Source organism: Cnephaeus nilssonii (assembly GCF_951640355.1).
Source record: "Cnephaeus nilssonii genome assembly, chromosome: 13".
NCBI classification, from domain to species: Eukaryota; Metazoa; Chordata; class Mammalia; order Chiroptera; family Vespertilionidae; genus Cnephaeus; species Cnephaeus nilssonii.
In genome coordinates this window covers 20,442,546-20,467,983 of record NC_137084.1, presented here as the reverse complement: position 1 = coordinate 20,467,983, position 25,438 = coordinate 20,442,546, and the positions used below count along the sequence as shown (strand labels likewise).

The following is a 25,438-nucleotide window of genomic DNA, read 5'->3' as shown; positions in this document are numbered from 1 at the left end:
AGAGGTTAAGTAACTTGACCAAAGTCGCACAGCTAAAATGTGAAAACTGGCAGATTCTAGCCCATCTTGGATTTGGAGCCCATGTTCTAACCCTTTCTGCAGTGTTCAAATGCATGACCCACCCTACCAGGGACCTTTAACAGTTTCTAACCACAATTCCTCCAAATACTAGTCGCAAATTCTCACTGTAGGAGTGAAGATTTGCCTGTTTTCTGAAACCACTTATTGCAAAGGAAACAACACTTTGTGTTGTTCCTTGTCGGTGTTCATGTTTATAAGGAAAAGGAAGCTCTACCCCCAGCCACCCCCAGGGATCCCAGCTTTCTTAACCTTATTCAACTTCCTCTGCAAAATCACTGAATGGCTATCTAAAGGAAGGGCTTCCCTTCCCACCAGCACCACGGGCCTGAGCTTCTGCTAGGTTCTTCTCAAGTTTTCTTCCCAGACCACTGCTGCATCGCACACTGCCTATTTCTAAGCACAGACGGAGAACAGGGTGTTGGGGGTAAAGGTGGGAGGGGTACACCCCCTCCCCAGCTCATTCACAACTTTCAGTGGCCTATGGCCTTCTAAGCCAGGGCATGTCGCTCGCAAACACTCAGAACTCCACAGGCAATGAGAGTCATCAGGGGGCTCTTTTCTTCACCAGCTATCATCTCCCTGATCTACAAGAGAAGATGGAGCTACTGGGACTTCCCATCAAAATTTGGGGGCTCTCTAGCCATTCAGGGAGTCTCTTTTGACTGGCGCCCCCATCATTTCATTTTGTGGCTCAACTGGAACCATCAGCCACCCAAGTTTAACAGCCACATTCAAAGGAGTTAAATTTGAGGCGCTGCTACAGCCCCCACAATCATCTTCCTAAAACTAAGAACTCATCATGTCCTTCTGCTACTTAAAGTCATTCAATGGCAGCTCACCTCCTAGGACTAATAGTCCCAATGCCTAACAGACCATGGGGCCCTTTAAGATCAGGCCCCACCCACATTTCTCCCTCTGTGATGCACTCTCTAGACCAGGCACTCTTGCATTTCCTGGACACATCACTCTTTCATATTGCTGAACTGTCACACAAGGACTTCCTCCTGAAATGCATTTGTCCAGCTGGCAAACTTTTACTTAGCCTTTAAAACTCAATCTCCAACAATCTTACCTGTCAACCTTACCTGACACTTCCCCGCATGCACAACTTAAAACCTCCCTAAACTCCCAAAGCAGCCAACACACCCTACCGTTAATTACCCCTTTATTTAATCTGTCCTTCCCCCACTGACTATAAACTTCTGCAGGGTCAGGGTTGCCCTATGTATCTATTATAGTAGATCCCTTGAGTGTGTGTGCCTGCCCAAAACACCTTCCTTTGTGGAGATAGCCCTCACCTTTCCACATGATTCTGGGAAGGTTCTCAGCCATCACCCAGACTCCTTGAGGAATTTGAATTGTGAGGGGAACAGAGCACAGTCTAGATTTCTGCTAGATTCCCAGAGCTACCCTCGTTCTGTCCTTCCCAAGCCACCCCCTGGCTTACAGCAGGGTCACCAGACCTTCCCCAGTGTTCTTTCAATGAGCAGAACCATATTCTTCTAATATTTTTTAATTCATTTGGCCAGAATTAGCTGTTGTCACTTGCAATTAGAATTACTTGTACTTTGTCATTAATTAATTTATTCTACATGTATTCTGGACACGTACCCTGTACCCTGTAATAGATATGTAATAGCAATTTCATCAATTTTAGCTGAATAACTAATTTCCACATAGACTAGCAGCCTAAATTCACCCAGCAGTTTGTAAAGTTTGTAAATGCTCCCTTTATCAATTATCACCAATACTTGGGCCTCCCAGCAGCCTCCAAAGAGCTCATCTCCCATGAAGGATTTTGTGATCCTCACTAGAAAACAAGAACCCAGTTTTCCTCTAGGAAGCATTTGTTGAGAGTTTCCTGTCCTCAGAGGTCTTAGAGACCCATGCTGAGGGGACATACCCCATGTATATGTGTGTCCATACATACACCCCACACATGAATGTATCAACTCAGCTTTCTTCAAGACACTGGTGCTAAGAAAGTGTGGCTCAGTGGTTGAGCATCAAGCTATGGATCAGGAGGTCATGGTTCAATTACTGGTCAGGGCACATGCCTCGGTGGCTGGCTCAATTCCCAGTAGGAGGCGTGCAGGAGGCAGCCAATCAATGATTCTCTCTCATCGATGTTTCTCTCTCTCTCTCCTTCTCCCTTCCTCTCTGAAATCAATTTTTTTAAAAAAGTATATTAAAAAAAAAAAGTGGAATAAGGTTACATTCCTGGAATGGGACTAAGGGAAGTTTCTGGAAGCTTGGAACAACTGTGTCCTGGAGCATGAGAGGCAGGTGCCTAGTTGTCCAGCATTATGTAAATTTTCGAGACCCATGGAATTTGTACAGGGATCCCCCACTTCCAAACAGCCACCTCTTGGCTGTTGGCAGGCTCTAGCGGGGCAGCCTGGTCCACCTCCAGTGAGAGAATATGTGAACGAAAGGGGAAGTCTTTGGCAACTCACAGCCTAGGTCCAAAACTTGTTCCCCACTGCTGGCTATGAGACCTCCATCAAGTCCATTACTACTCTGAGTTTTTTACCTGTAAATAGTAATAACACCACATACTTGATCACTCTCAGGAGGGTTAGAGAAGATCACATGTGGAAAGTTTCTGGCACAATACTGGAGGCACACTGGCACCTAATAAGTGCCAGTTTTCCCCTCACCTAGCCGTGAAGACCTGCTGCCCAAAGAGTGTGTCCTTGTCCTCCCCGTCAGGAGGTTCTCACACTAAAGGCTCATCAGTAAGATTGACTGCATGGCGTCATAATGACCAGGGTTCCATAACACACTCCATTGCATACTGGTCACTTCAACAACTGGTTTAACATCTCTGAGCCTCAATTCTCTTATCTACAAAACTAGAGGCCCGGTGCACGAAATCCATGCACGGGGGTAGGTCTCCTCCGCCCAGCCTGCACTCTCTCCAATCCAGGACCCCTTGGGTGATGTCCGACTGCCGGTTTAGGCCCGATCCAGTCGGACATCCCTTTCTCAAAACGGGACCATTGGCTCCTAACTCACCTGCCTGCCTGATTGCCCCTAACTGCCCCCCCTGCCAGCCTGATCACTCCTAACCACCTCTGCCTGCCGGCCTGATCACACTTAACTGCCCCCGCTGCTGGCCTGGTTGCCCCCAACTGCCCCCCCTGCTGGCCTGGTAGCCACTTACTGCCCCCCCTGCTGGCCTGGTCACCCCCAATTGCCCCCCCCACCGGCCTGGTCGCCCCCAACTGCCCCCTGCCAACCTGATCACCCCAACTGCCCCCCCCACCGGCCTGGTCGCCCCCAACTGCCCCCACCCCCGTCAGCCTGGTCGCCCCACGCAGCCTGCTGTTCAGTCCTTTGGTCGTCCCTCACTGCCCACCCTGCTGGCCTGGTCACCCCACGCAGCCTGCTGTTCAGTTGTTTGGTCGTCCCTAACTAACCCCCCTGCCAGCCTTGTCACCCCACGCTGCCTGTTGTTTGGTCGTCCGTCTGGTTGTTTCAGTCGTGATGGCCCCTGGTTTTTTATATATTAGGATAGGAGCAATAGTGTCTACCAGGGCTTTCGTGAGGATTAAATGAGATAACATTTTAAAGTTCCTTATGCAATGAACAGCACATAGTAACAACTCACTAAAACACCTGTATATAAGATCTCGCCAACTTCTCTATAGCTTTAACCTGGATCTAAGTACCTTTAAACAGGAAGGGGGGCAGGGAAGGAAAGGAGATTTGTAGAGCTCAATGCAACCATACAGATTCTATCATTAAATTATCTCACTTAGAGATGGGCAAATCAAGGCCCAAGACCAAATAATGAGTTACTAATACAGCAAGAAAGAGAACACAGGTTCCCTGAATGCCACCTTCTAAGGCAGTTTCTCCCACTGTGGTGTTTGACTGCTTCCAAAAACATAAAATAACAACATAAACAACAAGAGCAACAAATGGCAGATCATAAAATTCAAGGAAGAGGGTCAATCTCACAGGTGACCTGCATAATGTGGTTATCTGGAGTCACGTGGCACTGGGAACTACCACCAAGCTTCTGCAGAAGGGACTTAGCAGAGCCCAAGGCTGGGGCTCCTTCCCTTGTGACCCAGCCATGTCCTAATAGACCAAGAGGCCTCAGGGACCCCAGGGGCAAGGGAAGCACATGGTGCCCTTTATCTTCAGCCCACATGACTGAGCACAGCCAAGAAGAGAACTTCAGCATCTTTATCAAAGAATCAAGGCGTGTGGTAATAGGAACGCTCCAGTAGCTGCAACATTAGCCACAGTATAAAAAAACCAACGTATGTGAAAACCATGCGCCCAACCGCCCACTTCCTCTCCCCACACCCTGACCCCAGCCTCCTGCTGCTTCTCCCACCAGGAGGTGGGAGATATTGGCAGTGACTTAGGCAGCACTAATCTAGAACCCAGGACTTATCACCTTCCCCACCTCTCAACTGTGTTCCAAAATTCGGTGAGGATAGCCAGGGCTATGACCTCCTCTCTGAACAGAAAGTGGAAAGAGTTCAGGGCCCCAGATCTCAATATGAAGTAATTTAACCTGTGATTCCTCTCACTCAGCACTCACTGCCTTCTCTAGAATACTTAAGTCTATCGGACTCTTCATCAGCTCCTTTAATAAAAAATACTTGCTACACAGAGTCACTGGTAGGTGCTAGGTAGGCACAACACTAGCTGCTTTACATAAACTATGTCAACAAAAGCCACCTAAATTTTGAAGTTGAGAACCTGCAGGTCAGAGAAGTTCTATGTTATTCAAGGTCTCCAGCTATTGGTTTTCAGAGTCGGGGCTCAATCTTAGGTTGTCTGTCCCAAGCCCTTGCTTATTCCTCTGCACCCTGCTCTAAGCAGCCTATCACCGAAGCAGCCAGGGACCCCGGAGAGCAGCAGCCCAGCCCTGCAGAAAGCACCCTTGGGAGAGAGGAGCTGTGGACCTGCAGCACTTGTCTCCGTTAAGCCTTGATTTTCTCACCAGGAAAGGAGCTTAGCTTTCCAATTGGCTTTTTGGAACCTCAGGACACCTCAGAAACCACCCAGGGAAGTAAGGGAGGGGGAGTCAAGCAGGTGGGTCCTCTCCCCCTGGTCAATCTGCATAACCTCACTTTTACCTGCTTTACACGTTGGGGTTGGATATAACATTTCATATGAAGACAGAGTCCTGTTGTTAAGAGAGGGAAGAAAGGAAGAAAAAAGAAAGAAGGACGGAAGAAGGCAAGCTTAGCTAGCCAGCTGGAAAGTCACTGAAGTTAATGAATGGGTGGCTTCTAAGAAAAGAGAAGAACAGGGAGGGCCCTCACTCCTCTCCAAGTTAAAACATGGCTGCAGGCCCGGCTGGTGTGGCTCAGTGGTTGAGTGTTGAACTATGAACCAGGAGGTCATGGTTCAACTCCCAGTCAGGGTACAGACTCAGGTTGCAGGCTTGATCCCCAGTGTAGAGCATGCAGGAGGCAGCCAGACAATGATTCTCTCTCATCATTGATGTTTCTATCTCTCTCCCCTCTCCCTTCCTCTCTCTGAAATCAAGAAAAGTATAATATAAAAAGAAAAAGAAAGCAAAAACACAGCTGCAAAGAGGTTAACCTCGTCAGCAATTCCATGAGGATCATTAAAAATCAGAAGAGCAAGACAGGGACAAAGAAAGAAAAGAAGTGACAAATAAAGAAAAAGGAAGCCACCCAAATTAAGAGGACACGAGTCAGAGGCTCCCTGATTCTCTGCCTGCCACAGGTGCCAGACCCCCGGAAGGCCAGAGGGTTCCAGCACAAGACAGAAGGCCCAGGAGCTCTTGGGAAGTTTCAGGGTGACGGAAATAATAACAGAGGGGAAGGGACCAACAGTCTAAACTGGAACGGAACAACACTGGTCCTTAACTTCCCACAGCAGGGTATTAAAGGACTGTGGCTAGCGGGGGCGGGATCCCTCCTGGCACAAGCAGGTGATCACAAATTCTTGCTCCTCTTCCTCTCCATATTTAAACAGCTCTTTGCTCAGAAGATACATACTCTTCTTTTTAGACCCAGATTTTCTCCCAACAAATTTGATGCAAAGAGACAATGGCATGATTTTTCTTGTCCCTGCTCCCCACTTTCCCCATCTGCCTCCCTCTAGGATAAGGGTCTGTGGATTCAAAGATGAACGTCACCACTTCCAAAAATTCCAAACATACACACCACACAACACAACACACTGCCCAACATCTGGTTTTTCCAGTCCCTCTTCTTTAATTAAAAGAAGCCAGAAATTCTGAGTAAGCCTGTCAGCTCTCAATAGGCACTCAGTGCTCTGTTCCCCATTTAAAGAGTCAGATGGCAGTTTTCCAATGCCCAGTTCTCCCTCCTACACTGTTTTTTTGCTCATCCACTGAAACCCTCCCAGAGGGACCACTTCCCCTTTCCGCTGAAATGCATCTTCCCCAACACACTTGTAAGATGAATCAAGAAGAGACATACAGATAATGAACCCTAGGTGAGACATACAGATAATGAACCCTAGGTGAGCCTCATACTTTTACTTTCCAGATGTTCTAGTTGAACATTTGGAAGCAAGAACCGGCCCTCTTTGGAAGATGAAGACACTGGGGAATAAACTCAATACCAAATCAGCCCAAGGCCAGCAAGTTGGTGGACAACTGGACAAAAACCAAAGTCCCTAATGACCCCACCCTATGCATTCTGCCATAACAATCACACTACTACACAACATATGTGTGTTTGGTTGCAGACACTCTTGTGGTTTCAAATATATTATTTGATTCTCATGTCATCCCTAGGAGAGACAGATATTACTTTCTCCATTTACAGATGAGGTAATTATTTAATTAGGTTAAATGACTGTGCAAAGTGATTCAGCTAATAATGGTGGCATGAGGACTCGAAAGCAGGTCTGTGGGAGCCCAGCACCCTGTTCTTACTTTCTGCACTCCACTTGAAGATACCCTTCCCACTCTGGTTTGATAACACACCTCATTTATTTCAGGGGATGCTGCAATGTCAATATAGTAACTAAACTGGATTAATCTATATCATGAGTGAAAAAGATACTGGTGCATATAATCCTTGAATGTGCATGTGTGTAGGAGACACAGAGATACATCTGAATTGAAAATCCAGCTCTGCCCCTTAGTAGCTGTGTGATCTTAAACAAGTCACTTAACCTCCCTGTGCCTCAGTTTCCTCATTTGTAACATGAAAACTCTATTCACAGAATTGTTGCGAGGATTAAATTCATTGATACATATGAAATACCTGAAGCAATGCTGGGTACATATTAAATGCTCAAGACCATGCCATCTAAAGCAGAGAATTGCCTTTTTTTCTCTAAAGAGAGTTTTTGCTAAAGATGCAACTCTAATGCCATTTCTCAGAAACTGAAAGCAGGTCCCTTAAAATGAACTGAAATTTAGTTCATTTATTTGAATAGTCATTTCTTTACTATATGCATTTAAAGAAATAACCCAGCCAGCATGGCTCAGTGGTTGAGCATCGACCTATGAATCAGGAGGTCATAGTTCAATTGCTGGTCAGGGCACATGCCAGGGTTTCAGGCTAGATCCCCAGTGTGGGGCATGCAGGAGGCAGCCGATCAATGATTCTCTCTAATCACTGATGTTTCTATCTCTCTCTCCCTCTCCTTTCCTCTTTCTAAAATCAGTAAAAATACATTTTTTTTAAAAAACAACACATCCTCAGATGAGCATTAAAAAGAATGTCAAATTTTTTAAAATAAAAGTAAAAATCTGCCCTAACCGGTTTGGCTCAGTGGATAGAGCATCAGCCTGCAGACTGAAGGGTCCCAGGTTCGATTCCGGTCAAGGACATGTACCTTGGTTGCAGGCACATCCCCAGTGGGAGGTGTGCAGAAGGCAGCTGATCAATGTTTCTCTCTCATCAATGTTTCTAACTCTCTATCTCTCTCCCTTCCTCTCTGTAAAATAATCAAGAAAATATATTTAAAATAAAAATAAAAATATGGTGATGGAAGATGATTTGACTTTGGGTGGTGGGCACACAGTACAATATAGAGATCTTGTAACATAGAAATCCACACCTGAAACCTATATGACCCTATTAACCAATGTCACCCCAATAAATTTAGTTATTTAAAATAAATAAATAAATATTAAAAATAAAATAAAAAGCATCCAAGTTTCATCTCCACATGCCATGTCCATTCCTATCTGCTTTTACATCTCAAATTCTAGGCCTAGAGAAGGAGCAATGAAAGGCGATGGAAATTCACCTAAACAAAGAAAAGAGAAAAGAACAAAAACACCCTCTAGGTAGATGTTATCTATACTCTGTGGTTAGAGAGGTTAATTCAGTGGGAATCACAGCCAAAAGTGAAAAAGATGGGACAGACTGCTGCATACAATCCATTGTTCATGGTGCACTGACTTAGGTGGTGGGGCCTCATAATCAACCACTACACCCACAACCTTCTTCTTCTCACTACAAGGTCCCACACAGAGTAATAGAGTCATTTATTCATTCATTCATTCTTCCAACAGTATTCATTAAACATCTACCATCTAAAAAAAAAACAAAACACACAACTACCATCTGCCAAGGAATAGTACAGACACTGGAGACACACAGACCCGACTCAGCCCCGCCTGCTCCTGACCTCACTGTCTCAGATGGGAGGCACAGGCACACAGGTCATTCATTACAAGTCCACGTACACAGGAATTGTATACCCAGGAGAGGAGGGGATCAGCCTCACCTGTATTCAGGGCAGAGCCTGAGGAAGACAGAAGCCTACTAGGGATGTATGCAGAGGTGACTCCTTGGGGAATTTTGAAGGTGGACTGGATTCCCCCAAGGATAACTTCAGGAAGGCCATTGTGGTGAGAAGACTACACCTTTTTCCTGCTTTCTCTATGCTCCAGGGAGCCATTCAAGTAGATTCAAAGAATACCTTCTGCTTCCTCCTGAAGCGTGCAGGTCCCCTTTCAAGCCTTCCTCCCCTTCTCCAGCCTTCTTTACTCTTTTCTGACTCCCCCAACTTTCCCTCCCCCCAGCAACCTCACAACATCCAGTTCTCAAGGATATAGGAAGGAAGAAGGAAGTAATAAGGTCTCTATTCCATTCTTAGCCTTCTCCTCAACCCTTCCTTTCATTCAGCCTGCCCCACAAGCCCCCTCATCCTCATGGCCGGTCCTTCCAGAACACTTCATTATTAGTTATAAAGAAAATGACTTAAACGTAAGACGGGAAACCATAAAATCTTAAAAGACTCCATAGGCAGCAAAATATCAGACATATGTGGTAGCAATATCTTTACTGATACAGCTCCTAGGACAAAGGAAACTAAGGAGAAAATAAACAAATGGGACTACATCAAAATAAAAAGCTTCTGCACAGCAAAAGAAACCATCAACAAAACAAGAGTCCCCACTGCATGGGAGAACATATTTGCCAATGTCAGATCTGATTAGGGTTTAATCACCAAAATTTATAGGGAACTCATACTACTTAACAAAAGAAAGATAAACAATCCAATCAAAAAATGGGCAAAGGATTTAAATAGACACTTTTCAAAAGTGGACATACAGAAGGCCAAGAGACATATGAAAACATGCTCAAAGTCACTAATCATCCGAGAGATGCAAATCAAAACAACAATGAGGTATCATCTCACATCTATCAGAATAGCTATCATCAACAAATCAACAAAAGACAAGTGCTGGTGAAGATGCAGAGAAAAAGGAACCCTCGTGCACTGCTGGTGGGAATGCAGACTGGTGCAGCCACTGTGGAGAACAGTATGGAGTTTCCTCAAAAAACTAAAAAATGGAACTCCCATTTGACCCAGTGATCCCACTTCTAGGACTATATCCCAAGAAAATAGAAACACTAATCAGAAAGGATATATGCACCCCTATGTTCATAGCAGCACAATTTACAATAGCTAAGATTTGGAAACAGCCTAAGTGCCCATCAGCAGATGAGTGGATTAGAAAACTGTGGTACATCTACACAATGCAATACTACGCTGCTATAAAAAAGAAGGAATTCCTACCATTTGCAGCAGCATGGATGGATCTGGAGGACATTATGCTAAGTGAAATAAGCCAGGCAATGAAAGAAAAATACCACATGATCTCACTCATTTGTGGAATATAATGAACAACATAAACTGATGAACAAAAATAGATCCAGAGACAAAGAACCATCAAACAGACCATCAAACCTCAGAGGGAAGGCGGGGGGGCGGGGGGGGGGGGCGGGCATAAGAGATCAACCAAAGGACTTGTATGCATGCACATAAGCATAACCAATGGACACAGACAGTAGGGAAGTGAGGGCATGTGCTGGGGGGTGGGAGCGGCTGGGGAGAGGGCAATGGGGGGAAAGGAGATGTATGTAATACTTTAATCAATAAAGAATTTAATTTTTTTAATGTTATAAAGATAACACCTGTGCTAAGGGTTCTTCTAAGACACATGCTCTATATTTACTAAGGCACTTCATCTCACAACAACCTTCTGGGGACCTCCCCATCTGACAGCTTAGAAAACTAAACATAAAAATGACCAGTAACCTGCTGAGATCATGCAGATGGCACGTGCCTGAGCCAGGACAGCCTGGGAAGCTGGTGGCAGGGCCCTGGTTCTCAACCATCACGGAGTGGTGCCTTCTAACAGCAACCCACCCCAGCTGCAACATGCATCACCGGCCAGCGGAAACGCACTTCCAAAGCACTAAACGCAGATGCCACCCCCGCAGGTGGTAAAACACAAGACTGAGAAGCTGTCACAGGCCAGGGGAAGCTAAGAAAACATGACAACTACACGCAGTGTGGTGTCCTGCACTGAACCCTAGAACAGAAAAAGGGACATTCGTGAAAAACTAGTGAAAACCAAATAAACTCTGGATGTCCGTGAATAGTAATGTACCAGTATCAGTTTCTCAGTTTCGACCAATGTACCATCGTAATTTAAGGCATTAACAATGGAGGAAACCAGGTGAGGCGTAGACAGGAACTCTCTGTACTATCTTTGTAACTTTTCTGTACAGCTAAAATTAGTCTAGAATAAAAAAAAAAGTCAATTTTAAAAATAAAAGCAAATCTGATGCCCTACCAAGCTGCCCTAACCCAGACAACTAAACATACCAGACAGTACACAGTCCACTGATCTCTTTAGGTGGGGGGCTGAATTTCACTCAGTCTCTAGACAGAGACTGGGGAATGTCGCCTTAGAAAGGGCCCAATGCCAGAAAACAGGCTGACCTAACAGTGGAGACAGTGGTGAGGGGAGGAAATGGCAGAGGGGCCTAATAGGAAGGTGGCTGAAGATCAGGCCCCTCAGGGACTGGAGAGCCTCCAGGTCAGTTCACTGGCAGAACATCCCCATTCATCCACTGATGGTATGGGTGACAGCTGTGCTGGCTGGGGACTGGGAAGTGAACCTACAGGGGGGATGAGGCATTCAGGGTCTATGCTACCTCAGAGAGCGGGACATCGCGGGGCAGGCAGCTTCTGAAATTGAACAGTGTGTAACTGCTTTTATATATCAACAAAAATAGTTTGTGGAGGTCCCAGGAAGGCAGAGTAAATGCTCTCTGCTCAGGGTCTGCAAGTTTTTCTGCAGTGATGACATGGGAACTGAACCCTAATGGATGTTTCAGATTCGGCCAGGGGGAAATGGGGCAGCCAGATTTCACTGTGGTATCCACATCTTCTCCTTCCTTTTCTCTCTGAACAAGAGCAACCTTCCATGATGTAATGGGCTGGGGTTGGGATATAGCTAGGAGCCCAGAAACTCATCCATCCATGTCCCTGGGGGTGGAACCAGTGATTTCTGGCTCCATCAGCAATTGTAGGGGTTCCCAGAGTTAATGCTGAACTTCAGGCAAGTAAGGATTCACCAACCCACAGGGAATGGATTGGGAGGAGTAAGTCATAATAATGAATAAGGCATGTGTAAGGGCCAAGCTGTTGTTGACTAGTCAACTAATGTTTAATAGGTAACTACCATACAGAGTGCTAGGCACTGAGCCCCAGAGGAGTATCCCATCTGCCACTGCTTGTGCATACAATAGTTGGGGAGATGAACAAATACAGTATAGGGCGACATAATAAAGCAAGGAAGATATACTTGTTCTTGATCCCACTACTTTTGAGCTGCAGATCTCAATCTACTCTGCGCCTCAAGCCCCTTACCTATAAAATGAGAATGATGTCACAGCACCTTGCCTTGCAGAGTTGAGAGGATTAGAGACAAGGTATATAAGGCACCTAACACAAGTCCTGTCCTATAGTAGGTAGCTGCTCAATAAATGATTGTTGTTACTGCAGCTGATATGATGACGACAAGAATAGAGCCATCGATCTTAAAGTTAAGAGGACCTAGAAGACTGAGTCCATCTCATAAAAAAAAAAAGAGGAAGATGGGTTCAAGTCCACTCCATGGTAACAAATAACCCCACTGACTTTTTAGAAGAAAGGTATTTCATTGCAAAGCAATATACGGCCCATGAGGGCTGCTGGAAGGGAGGGAGAATATTCTAGGCTCCAGTTAGGGAGCACTGCCTGTGATGAATGAATTTTGGCATGGTTTTGACAAAGGGGAACAGAACGCTGAAAGGGAGGACACATGAACAAGCATTTCTCCCTCAGTGACTGACAATCCCCCAAACCCCACAACCCCCAACTCTTCTACACTCACAGGAATATAAATAAAACTAATCCCCTTCTTTCATCCGAGCATTTTCTCTTCTGGCCTCCGGCTGATGGGTCTGTAATCCCTACCCAATCCCTGTTGCACTCATCTCAGCTCTGCTTCCCATCTGCTCAACAGCAAAACAGCTCACCCAGGGAATGAACCCTCCCAGGAAGAGAGAGGAGCTGGGGAAGAAATCACTGGCTAGTAGAGGTTTTATCACTGAAGGATGGGATCTCAATGAAGAGATTCTCAAGTAAGGACGTTAAGATTGGGTTATGATCCAAAGCGCCTGGCACATAGTAGGGGCTCAATATCTATTTACAGAATGAATTAAGCTTTAAAGGGGAAGTTCAGGTCTGTGTTTCCATGGGGCTGAACTAACACTGTTATCCTGAGTAACTCTGATCCCAAAAGCACACTAGAACTTCAGATGGGGAAGGGACCAAAGACAAGCCCTTTAGGACACAAGACAGAACAGAACGAGCAAAAAGTAAGGCTGGCCTTTAGAGCCTCAGGTGGCTGATTTCATTAGGTGTTGGTTTTGGAGGGGCCAGTACATCCCAAGTCATCTCTATTCCTCTGTAGATCTCCAACAGGGTCCAAAGTCCTTGACCTCTATTCCATACATCACTGGCTTCTCTATTATCATTATCTACCTTTGATTATGGAGGAGGGGGGTTTCTTTTCATAACTTACAGCCCTTTGTTTTCCCTAGATGGCCATTGACTCTTTAAGACCAGGACTTTATGTAATAATTCTGGCTAACATGATGCCCAGCAGGATGAGGTCAAAAAGAATGAGCATGAACATGCCCACCGCATAGAGGTTAAAGAGCAATGATCGTAGTGTATATGTGGGACATTCGCCAATGGGAGAGTGCTTGAGAAAATTCAGGATCCTTGCCTTACTTGGAAGACTTGAGGAGGAACCTGAGCTTAAGCATCACTTCTTCTGGGAAGTGTCCCCACTCCCTGATGCCCTGTCACCAACTCCCGCAGGGTATTCCTGCAGTTTTATCACAAAGATGGCATCATGTGTCCATTTCTTGTGTGTCTGTCTCCCTGTCTGTCTGGAAAATTCCCAAGACCCAGGAAAATGTGTTCACCATTATACCCTAGCACCATCCCAAGGACCTGGCACACAGTAGGTGCTCAGTAAATGTTTACTGAGTGTTTAATAGGTAACTAACTACCTATTAAAGAGGACCAGGCAAGAGGATCCTGGACAGCAATCATCTGGACTCAGCAGATCCAAAGTTCAGCTAGTGAGAAATCAGCAGGACCCGCCTTGTGAGATAGGCGAGGTGGAGGCATTGCGCATTCCTGGCGAGCCTGTCCTAGTCACTGAAGAAGCTGACTGCTGAGAAAGCCCACCAGGAGGACCACTGCAAGAGATTAGTCAGGTCTTGTGACCTTGGCCACAGGAGAGTGTGCCCTTCAGTGTGGATGCTGCTCCCAACAGGGCAAGTTTGAGGGATTCATACTTCCTGGGGTGGGGGATTATCATGAATCACCTCATTTCACCCTGCTAATGACCGTAGGGGAAAGGCATGAGGATCCACTTTACAGATGCAAGTCTGAGAACTAAGTCCTATAGACTCCAGAGCCTAACAGGTGCTTAGCACAGGCTCACAATGAAACATTTTACACAACCACATATCCTCAGAGTTGATGGCGGCCTTAAACCACCTGATTTGCCTCCCCTTCTTCAAAGATACTCAAATCCCTACAACATGCAATGTCCCAACAAATTCTTGCCTCCTCCCTCCCATGCTAAAGGATTCACAATCTCTCCAGCCAGCCTAGCTGATCCTTGGGCAGCGCTGACCTCTAAAAATGCTGTAGTGCAGAATCATAACTTCCACCCATCAACTTCACATCTCCCTGTATCTATACAGAGCAAACCTAACCTTCCGCACATGACTGTCCTCCAGATCTCTGGAGGCGGTTATCAGCTCTCCTCCCCCAGGGTTTAGAAAGATGCCTCAGAAAGAGATTGCATAGGCTGCTCAGTGTGAAACTGGTTTCATGCTGATTAACAAATGTCTTTCCCTGATAAAAGAAATCAAGAGAGAAGATGGTTATCTTACGGCAGTGAGAGCTGTCTCTGTCCTGGGGGGGAGAGGGATAAAGTAACTGGACTAGAAACCAAAATTTATATAACCTTAGTAGTCTTCAGGAAAATATTAATATTGAGATCAACCAAATTCTTTGTTTTACAAAGGAGGAACAGAGAAACAGAGAGAAAAAACGACACAAAAGGCCCTAGCTGGTTTGGCTCAGTGGATATAGCGTAGGCCTGTAGACTGAAGGGTTCCAGGTTCGATTCCAGTCAAGGACATATGCCTGGGTTTCGGACTCGATCCCCAGTAGGGGGTGTGCAGATGAAATCAATAAAAATATATTTAAAAAAGAAAATGACACAAAGGAACACAGTTACTAAGTGGCAGGGTCACAGCTAGACCCTTTGAACCTGCAGCCCAGTCCCACCCATCTCCCTGCTCTAGAGCACCTGTTATTTCAGAACTGCAATCCCATAATAACTGCATTTCCCTAACAGCTGCACCGTCTGCAGTCTCACTTGCACCACCACCCCAAGAGGTAAAAGGAGGAAACAGCATTAGCTCCCTGTTCCAGGGAGTAATAAGGAAGCTTGAATTTATACTTGGAATCCAAAGCTTGGTGAAGGTTCTTTGCTGGTTGTTGACAATGGGCTATTGAAAGAGGCCATAGGGTATCTTCCTTTGGAAATGGATCCCTAACTAAGAAAGGGAAGGGAACCGCCTCTGCCTGCTCTTCAGTTTGCACTGTTTTATGATGGCTGGGTGTGCTGACATGGGAAGACCTTCAGAACCTCTTCCCTTTCTGCCTCCCCAACCAGCGTGCATCAGAAAAAGAGCACCATGGAGGATCACCAGCTCTGTGACCGGGGGCATCCCTCCTGCTCAGGCTGAGCTCTAGTCTCCTCACCTACAAAAATAGTGGCACCCGGCCAGCATGGCTCAGTGGTTGAGCTGCGATCTATGAACCAGAATGTCACAGTTTGATTCCTAGCCAGAGCATATGGCTGGGTTGTGGGCTCAATCCCCAGTGTGGGGTGTACAGGAGGCAGCCGATCAATGATTCTCTCTCATCATTGATGTTTCTCTCTCTCTCTCTCCCTTCCTCTCAGAAATCAATAAAAATATATTTTTAAAAAATAATGGCAATATATTCTGCCCTGTGAGTGACCACTGTGAGGCTCAGATAACAGAAAGCAGGTAAGATGCAGAAAGGCTCACTCCCACAACGGTCCGGTCCCTTCTCTCGCTTCCTCACTGACCTGCCTCCTCTGCTGCCCTACTACCTAGAGCAGGTGAAAGGTCATGAAGGTCTCACCCAAGGGAGGAAAAAGGAAAACAATTGTGACATCATCCTATTAGTTCCTCACACTTGTATGAGGTCTCTGTTTTTCCAAAGAGCCTTAACAATTAGCAGCATTATGTTGCCATTTACTAGTCCCCTATGTGCCACACACCACACAAGAGGGCTCTGCGAGCTCTCTTGGGGTTAGTCCTCACAACCACCCATTTTACAGATGACAGTACTTCGACTCAGAAGTTAACGGATAGATAGCTAGTACTCCTGCATAAGCTCCCATGTAGATGGACTGCTTTTGTCAAGAGCTAGATTTTTAATTCCATTAAGGCAGAGCCTGTGCCCAAGGTTTAGCACTAGGCCTGTCCCTAGACTGCACTCAATAATTATTTGTTGAATGAGTCTGTGAATATCTGACTCCAAAACCTATTATGCTTTAACACTTCTCTATATTAAGTCTCATTATGTCATTTCATCGCATAACAAATCTCTAAGGCATGAATATCCCCATTTGACAGATAAGGAAAGAGTGGCTGGAAAGAGTAAGTAGCCTAAGATTTTACAGCCTTTGTGCAGCAAGGCTGGAGGCGGGCTACCTTCAGATCCTTTGCCCCCGCCACAGCTGTCCTGGGGATGCTGGGGGAAAGTAATAATTATAGACCCCCCCAGAGCTGGACCCATCTCCGCACGTAACCAGCTCACAGTTCAGGAGGTCACCCAGAAGCCCTGAGCTGCTCCCCGGGAGAGGGGGCAGGTGGGCTGGGTGTCCCTCAGGAGGGAAACAAGGAGAGGAGGAGGCCAGTCCTGGGCGTAGTGCCAGGCAGCAGCGGGCAGGAGGTGACCCCGGATCTCACAGAGAGCTCGTCCAGGCCCAAGCACCCCCCGCGGACCCCAGCTTCGGACTAACTCTGTCCAGCTTGGGGGTTAGAGGAGAGAAGGGAGGCTACAGGCTTCCAGGAAAATCGCAGTCCAGCGATGAATCACCGGCACATGATCCCGGGGCGAGGGGAGGGGGGGTGGTGGAATGGGCGCGGGATGTGGCCGCGGCTTGCGGAGGGCAGGCCTCACGCGGCCCCCCTCCAGCCTGGACTTGGGGAGAGAAGGGAAGTCCCTCTCCCGCGCAGCTCCACCCTCCGCAGCCCCGGCCCGCCGGGGTCCCGGGGGCGGCGGGACTCACGGCCTTCAGCTGCTCCAGCCGGTCCTTCATCCTGGTGCCCAGGCGCCCGAGGCAGGTGAGCGCGTCCGGAGTGCGCGCGTCCCAGGAGAGCTGCCGGAAGTGGCGACCGGGCCGGGCCGGGCCGGGAGTTGGAGGCGGAGGTGGGCGGCGGCGGCGGCCGGCTAGGAGGAGCGTCCGAGACTACGGGAGGCTCGGCCGCGCCGCCCCCTCCGGCCCCGCCGGCGCCGCGCGCTCCAAATCCGGCTCCCGGCCAGCGCCGGCTCGCAGTGCTGATGCGCCCGCGGACCCGCCCCTTACCTGGGCCGCGCCCCGCGCCCCGCGCTCCTCCTTAAAGGGGCCGTGCCCAGCCGCTGCCCAGCCATCCGCGGCTACCCTAACGCCACCTGCTCTGGCTCCTCGTCCCCCGAGGGAGCGGAGAAGTCCAGGAAGAGGACCGTGCGCGGGTAGGTCCCGCCGCAGGGCGGAGGAAGAGCGAGTAGGTCTATTGGACCCCAATTCCATTCGATTCCATTCGACAGCCTTTCGCTACCTGTGCCACGTTTTGTATTAGGAGCCGGCCCTCAAGACTCATTCATTGCGGGGCGGGGGACAAAGTATCGTAGACAAAGAACTCTTAACCCAGTGTGATTTCTGCTATAATGGGTGGGAGAGGGGCATTCTAATAACGTAATTTGAACAGCTGATAGAAGGTAGTCCTAGAGGAAATAACTGGAAGTGAAGCACGAAAGGGCAGGCTGGAAGGAAAAATTCGGATTTCATGATGTAGGCAGTGGGGACCCTTCAGAGACACGTTAAGCAGTTCAATGTTGAAGTCAGAACACCTGCCACTGACAATTTGTATAACTGGGGAAATCACCATTTCTGTCGGGGGGAGTGGGGGGTTGGAGGGCTGTTTCCATATCTATAAATCAGGGATAATACCCACTGTAACAGAGGGGGAATAATTGATGGGTAAAGTATAGAGCAAGGTTGTAGGTAAAAATATTTTTATTGGGAAGCTTAAGCCGTTCTCGCTTCCTACGTGGTGCAGAGATTCCCAGGCGAGTTATACCTTCTGAAAAGGGGGTGAGGTCTTCACACTACCCCCCTTCTTTGTTCCCTCTTCTCCCCTCCCCCTTCTCTCTTCCCTATTAGTCCTCTTTCTTGGGAACAAATAACATACCCAGCAAGAGTGGCTCTCAATAAATGGGACTGACAGTCTGAAGATTCATTTCTCAAGTCAAGAAAAGAATCTGCTCTATGCATTCAGGTTAAAGGGCTGTAATATTTTTCTTAATTCTAACAGACTTTTGCCCTCTTCTGCTATCTCAGCATGTGCTCCATGCTGATTTCATCGCCTTCCATAAAGATACTTACAGTCCGTGAGTGGCCATGCTATTTGCACCCTCTTTGGTTCTGAATGCTTCCTTCTACCCAGGTGTTAGCTAGGTGGAGTTTCCCATCTGTGGTACAAAAGGCGTCTGCGCCCCCTGGTGGCCATGCACAGAAAAAGAGCGTAATTCAGAGATACTAGTATAGGGTGTCCCCCCAAAATGTATTCACCCTTTAACAGCCGATAGATCAATTTTGAAAATGAAATGTAAACACTGCCTCTATAATTATTCAAAGTGAGTGTATACATTTTTGGGACACCCTATATATCCCACCTCCTCTTAATCTTTGTTGGGAGAGCTAGGTCCCCATACTTCAGGAAAAGAAGGTCTCCTGACTCTAGACACAGCATTTTGCCACAAAACAGCTGTTACTTGACATCACACAATCTATGTTCTCATCTTTCAAGTAAAAGAGATGATGAAAACTAATGATTCCCATTCTTCAAGGTAAAAAATAATGTATTCTTTATTTTCATTTGTAAATCTGTTTTTGAAAGATGCTGTATACTTACTATGAAATAAGAAATTTGATTTCCTCAAACTCAGATACAGAACACAGACTTGTGGTTGGGGAAAAGGAGCAAAATGGGTAAAAGTGATCAAGGGGTACAAACTTTCAGTTATTAGATAAGTTAGTTCTGGGGATGTAATGTATAGCATGGTGACTATAGTTATTAATATTATACCGTATATTTGAAAGATGCTAAGAGAACAAGTTTTCATCATAAGAAACATATTGTAACTATGTGAGGTGATGGGTGTTAACTAAATTTGTGGTAACCATTTTGCAATATATGTACTAGTATATATCAAACCATTGTTACATACTTTAAACTAATATGTCAATTATTGCTCCATAAAATTGAGGGGATGGGATTTGGTTTCCTATGAGAGGATGTTTCCATGAAGAAGGAAAAAAAGACCTTTTGGTTAGTTTGTGTGGCCATACAGAGATAACTATATGATTTTCCTTACTTCTTAAAACACTGAAAACTGTGTTAAAAGAGTCCTCTTAGTAGCAAGTAGAGTCCAGGAACTCAGGAAGGGAAACATCAGCAGAGTTCTTTTATTATCACACTAGGGGCCCAGTGCACGAATTTGTGCACCTTAAAAGGAACTATAGACCGCAAGGCTGTGGTGGGCACAGGGACGGGTCTCGGCCCATCCTCCATGGCCCTGCCCGGCCCCTCCCACTGCGGCCCTGGTCCCCTGTCTGCCAGCAGCCCCACTCCCACCACGGCGTACAGGAGCAAAGAATTTTCAGTAACCACCAGAGGCTCGCCTCAATGACAGCAACTGGCGCCCAGCCTTGGTCTGGCGCCCCGCTCACCTGATCCATCATCCCACCACAGCCAACGCCCATCATGTTCCATGCTCTGCCAATGCCCACCATGTTCCGCGCGCACCCCCTGGTGGTCAGCACACGTCATAGCAACTGGTTGTTTGGTTGTTCGGTTGTTCCGCGCCTTTCGGTCTATTTGCATATTAGGGTTTTTTATATATAGAATCTATTGGAAGGTAGTTATTATATATTTCAAGCCTTCGTTAAACCTCCTAGTAGGTAGGAACTCTACTTGGTTCATTTTATCTTAACATTAATATTTGCTCTTTCCTGACAGGAAGAAGTCTGGATTCCACCTGCTAATTGTGTACAAAAACCTTAAGAAAGTAAAGTAACTGCAAGGCATGGGACCTGAGCTAGTGGAGCCCCTGGGCTGGTATGAAAAACCCTGACATTGAGGCCAAGTGAATTCTAGGGTCTCCACGTAGGTGGACAGTGACTTAAGGATCCAGCCTCAATGTTCTCACTGATGTATTTTCATATTTATCCCCCACAGTGGTACTTGGTTTTCCACCCACCAGATATTAATGTAGCTGTTTCCCCATAAAACAGGATTCATTCAAGTGTTTGCATTTTGGTTATAAATATATCAGCCAACACTTAATTTCACATTTATAAACAAACCAAAGACAGACTCCTGGGACTTGGGGTTTCACTTCCTTCTCTCTCCACCCTGTAAACCTATTTCTTTCCCAGTGGAGAAAAGAACTGAGCCTCACCCCATCTAGACTGCCAAAGCCTGCTGTGAAACAGGTGAGACCACTTTCTGATTGGTGTACCTTAAGGTAGTATCTCCAGAGTGTGGTGTTCAGTGCTGACATATCTCAGAGGGGAAGAGAGGGGAAGATGGGAAGAGATTAACCAAAGAACTTATATACATACTAGAGGCCTAGTGCACGAAATTCATGCACAGAGGGGGGGGGTCCCTCAGGCCGGCCTGTGCCCTTTCTCAGTCCGAGAGCCCTTGGGGGATGTCCAACTTTTGAACTTATAAGCTGTCAATCAGACATCTTTAGCGCTGCTGTGGAGGCGGGAGAGGCTCCTGCCACTGCTGCTGTGCTCGGCAGCCATGAGCCCGGCTTCTGGCTGAGCAGTGCTCCCCCTGTGGGAGTGCACTGACCACCAGGGGGCAGCTCCTGCGTTGAGTGTATGCCCCCTGGTGGTCAGTGCATGTCACAGCGACCAGTCATTCCGCCATTCAGGCAATGTGCATATTAGCCTTTTATTATATAGGATATGCATAACTAGTGGACACAGACAATAGTGTGGTGAAAGCCTGTGGTGGGGCAGCCCTGGGAGGAGGAGGGTAAAAGGGGGGAATTTGGAGGACATTTGTCATACTGTGAACAATTTTAAAAAAATAAGGGGAGCTAGAGAATTAAAGAATTAAAGAGAAGAGACTTTCTGTCCTCCATAGCTATTGCTCCCCATGGCAGGAAGGATAGAGAATAATTAGGATGGAGAATAAACTCTCTGACTTGTAATTTTGCCCCTTAAAGTTTGTATATTATCTATGGCTGCATACCAAGTTGTCCTAAAACTTCTGTGATTCAGGAATCCAGGAGCAGCTCAGTTGAGTGCCTCTGTGTCAAGATCTCTCACAAGACTGCAGAGAAGGTGTTAGCTGGGGCTGCAGTCCTAGTTCATGCTTGACTGGAAAAGGGTCTGTTTCTAAGGTTACTCACAAAGCTGTTGGCAGGACTCAGCCCTCAAGGGCTGTTGGAAAGAGGGCCTTGGTTCTTTGCTGGCTGGAGGCCACCCTCTTGGCTATGTGGGCCTTTCCATAAGGCAACCCACAACAGGGCAGCTGCCTTCCATCAGAGTGAGCAGGTGAGAGAGAAGGAGATAGGGAATGAGAAAATCAGAAAGAGATCGATGGAAGCCAACGTGTTTTTACCTAATCTCAGATGTGACATTCCATCGATATTGCCATATTCTGTTCATTAGAAGTGAGTCACTAGGCTCAAGCCACAATCAAGGGAATGAAGACCAGTAGCTATCTAGTTCAAATCCCAATTAATGCCAAAGTTATGCTATTTCACCTTTGCAGAGCTCTCCCCTTCCCCATATCTGAGATCCTCACCCACCAGGACTGAGTTAAGTGGCCCTTGAGCTGCCTCTATGATACCCTGGGCTTCTCCATCATAGCCTCCACCACACCAATTACAGGGGCACAGTCTGCCTCCCACCCCTTCTGCAAGCTCTGTGCAGGCAGCAGCCTTGTCTCTTCTCCTCACTGATGTGGACGCAGCCCTAAACTTAAGGCCAGAAATGTACCAGGCACTTAGTATATGTGTAGTAAATTTATTAACTGAATGTTCTTTGTAAGATGGCTCCGTTTTCTCTTTCTTCTGATTAAAACTGAAATTTTATTCTGAAATCATACAAATGTTCACCTACATTTTGTTCTTGCTTTGTGTGTTAAAACTGGTTAAAACTCCTCAGTTGGCTTTTTATTACAAAAAGTAGGGAGTCCAGACTCAGAATGGCTTTCAAATAAGTCCCATGTATTGTCACTCCCTGACAATGTGTGTCTCTCAAATTGATGTCTCTCTCCCCCTCCCTTCCACTCTCTCTAAAAAAATCAATGGGAAAAATATCCTTGAGTGAGGATTAACAACAACAAAAGAATCAATAAATAAAAAAATAAAAATCGGGGTTTTATATGTTTTATAGCCCTTTAAATTTTATGGGTTTTTCTAAAATGCTTAAAGAATTTAAAGTCTTTATATTTAGTTTGTCAGTGATTATATTTTTCATTATGAAATTTGGTATTCAAACTTTGCTTTGTGATTTTCATAGTAATTAAATTCTGAAATTTTGTTCTGAAATCATAGAAATATTCACCTACATTTTGTTCTTGCTTTGTGTGTAAATTTTTACATAAAACTTATCATTCTGGAATGTATTCTGGTATAAGCTGTGCTATAAGGATTTAACTTTTTGCCCCAAATAAGTAACCAATTACTTCAGCATAATTTTTAAATCATGTTTCCTTTATCTATTGAATTGAGGTGTCATCTTTGTCATATATAAATGAAGTTTTATGCTGTTGTTTATTGCTTACTCTGTTCTGTAATCAATCTGGATATTCCCACACCAACACCTCCTTATTTACAAGTATTTTATAATCACTTACATCATAATATTAGAATCTATTTTTCCATAAACTTGCCATGATTAAGACAAATAGGCCTTCTTTCAAACAGACTGTGGTGGTTTTAAAATATGTCCATAAATTCTTTGTTACCTCTTCCTTTATAAGGATCTCCTTATACCCTTCCCTTTGAGCATGGACTGTACTTACTAACTTATTTCTAACAAATAGAATGTGGAAGAAGTGATACATATGACTTCTGAACCCAGTCATCAGAGATATTGTGACCTCTCTCTGGGAGAAGCTGCCATGTCCTGAGAACAATCAAGAAACCCTATAGAGCCCTAGCCAGTTTGGCTCAGTGGATAGAGCATTGGTCCTCAGACTAAAGGGTCTCAGGTTCCATTCCAGGTCAAGGGCACATACCTTGGTTGCAGGCTGCATCCTGGTCAGGGTGCATCCCAACTCAGAGAGTGCAGGAGGCAACACATCCATGTGTCTCTCCCACATCAATGTTTCTTTCTGTGTGTCCCTCTCCCTTCCACTCTCTCTAAAAATCAATGGAAAGTTATCCTTGGGTGAGGATTAACAACAATAACAAAAACAGGCAACTGGCCAGATTCAACGAAGGGCTATAGTTTGCCAACCCTTGGTTCATAGGGCACCAATTCTTTGAGACTTGAGGTTACCTAGCACAAGTTTTATAGCACTCCATGCATACTTGCAAACCAATTAATTACCATCTTATCCGTGGACTGTTCCACTTCTTTAAGGTTCAGGCCCAGCACATGTAAACATTTGCTTTTGTTAAATTGTCACAGGATTAACAGATTGGGTGTTTGGAATCAGACGAATCTCAGTTGCCAGCTTTGCCACTTGCCAATAGGTGGTTTGGGACAAATTACTTAACATCTCTAATCCTCAGATTCCTTATCTATAAAGTACCTACGTCATAGAGTTGGCACAAGGAAAGATTCAGTGAGATGATCCATCTAAAACACCTAGCAGAGAGCCAGGCAAACTTCAATCATTAGTAGTAGTATTGGCATCATCCTGCCATTGAACCACTACTGTGTAAGGCAAGTATCATTAAACCCATTTTACAAAGACATTAAGGCTCAAACTTGTTTACAGAGCGTTCCCAAAACTGATAGCCCGTGACAGGAAGCACTGATTCACACCCAGAACTTTTATTTCCAACAGGCTCTGATTAATCCAACCACACTTAACAGGAAAGAAAATTTACTGTCTATCACTCCAAGGCGAGACTGCATTTTAAGACACCCAGAGAAAGGAGTTGTGAAATGCACAAGAACTCATTCTTCGCGGTGCAAGTTTAGCCTTTTGCACTCGGATGTGGAGTGTGACTCGACACGGTTAGCAGCGGTAGCAGCTCGTATGTCGAACGTTTCAAAAAAATATCACACCATGAAAAATTATAGAGATTAAAATTACTCTTTGAATGTATCAATAATTTGAAATATAAAAAAATCCAAATAAATAAGTTTGTATGAAAAGAAACTCCAGTTTTTTTATTCTACTGCCGCGCTTTGTAAAATCTGGGGTATTTAAAAAATTAAATCCCGAGTAGAATAAAGGAATCGAGAAAAAGGTAAGCGAGTGCAAAGGGTTAGTCCGTGGGGGGAAAGAGATAATTTCGTGAGATCTAAGGCTGAAAGGGCATGGGAGGTGCTAGCGACTGCTACAAATAACCAAAACCAAGATTTCCGAAATCAGTGTGCTGAGGCTCATAATCGGGACACTCTTTTCGAGCTTGGATCCTCTAAGGAGGTGGTGTCACCCCGCCGCGCACTCAGCCTGGCGCTTCTCAGCCTCTATGACCTTGCTGCCCACGGCCGCGCTGCCCTTTTTGGCTCTCCCGCTCCACGTGCCTGGAGCGCCTGGCGCCTAAAAATATCGCCCTAGTGGACCCTCCCGGAACATGCCTTCGGCTCTTTAAAAACCGGGCGCCATCGCCACTTTGAGTCACAGAAATCACTGTCCACACCTGCTGTTAACTCAGCGGGTGATGTGCCGCAGAAAGTGGCGACGAATTCAGCCCCTTGGGATGACATGAACTTTTCCATTTTTTTTTTCCCCCTCCACTTGGCGGGTAGCATATAATTTGAGGACCGCCGAGCAGCCCAAAGACTGTGTTGGGCGTTAGAAAAAAAAGAGCCCAGGAATCTCCCTTTCTTCCAGTTTAGACTAAGCCTGGAACTCTTCAAAGCCATATCCTGTGACAATCACAAGGGTTTTCTCCGCCCCAACGGTGACGGAAAACTCGTGACTCTGACCTGAGCGTTGGGGCGGGCGCAGAGAAACCGGGGCGGAGCTGCAAGTCGGAAGGC

At 46.1% G+C, this 25,438-nt stretch overlaps 1 protein-coding gene across 5 annotated transcripts in view; it reads right to left on the bottom strand.

Moving 5' to 3' along the window:
* STX3 (syntaxin 3) overlaps positions 1-17,827 on the bottom strand; it is a 45,951-nt gene extending 28,124 nt beyond the window's left edge. For all 5 annotated transcript variants that reach the window (XM_079788606.1, XM_079788603.1, XM_079788602.1 and 2 more), the window contains exon 1: positions 17,276-17,827. In XM_079788606.1, the coding sequence (XP_079644732.1) occupies positions 17,276-17,305 (30 nt within the window). In that variant the 5' untranslated portion in view covers positions 17,306-17,827. The remainder of the gene's footprint in view (positions 1-17,275) is intronic.
* Positions 17,828-25,438: the final 7,611 nt, after the last annotated feature.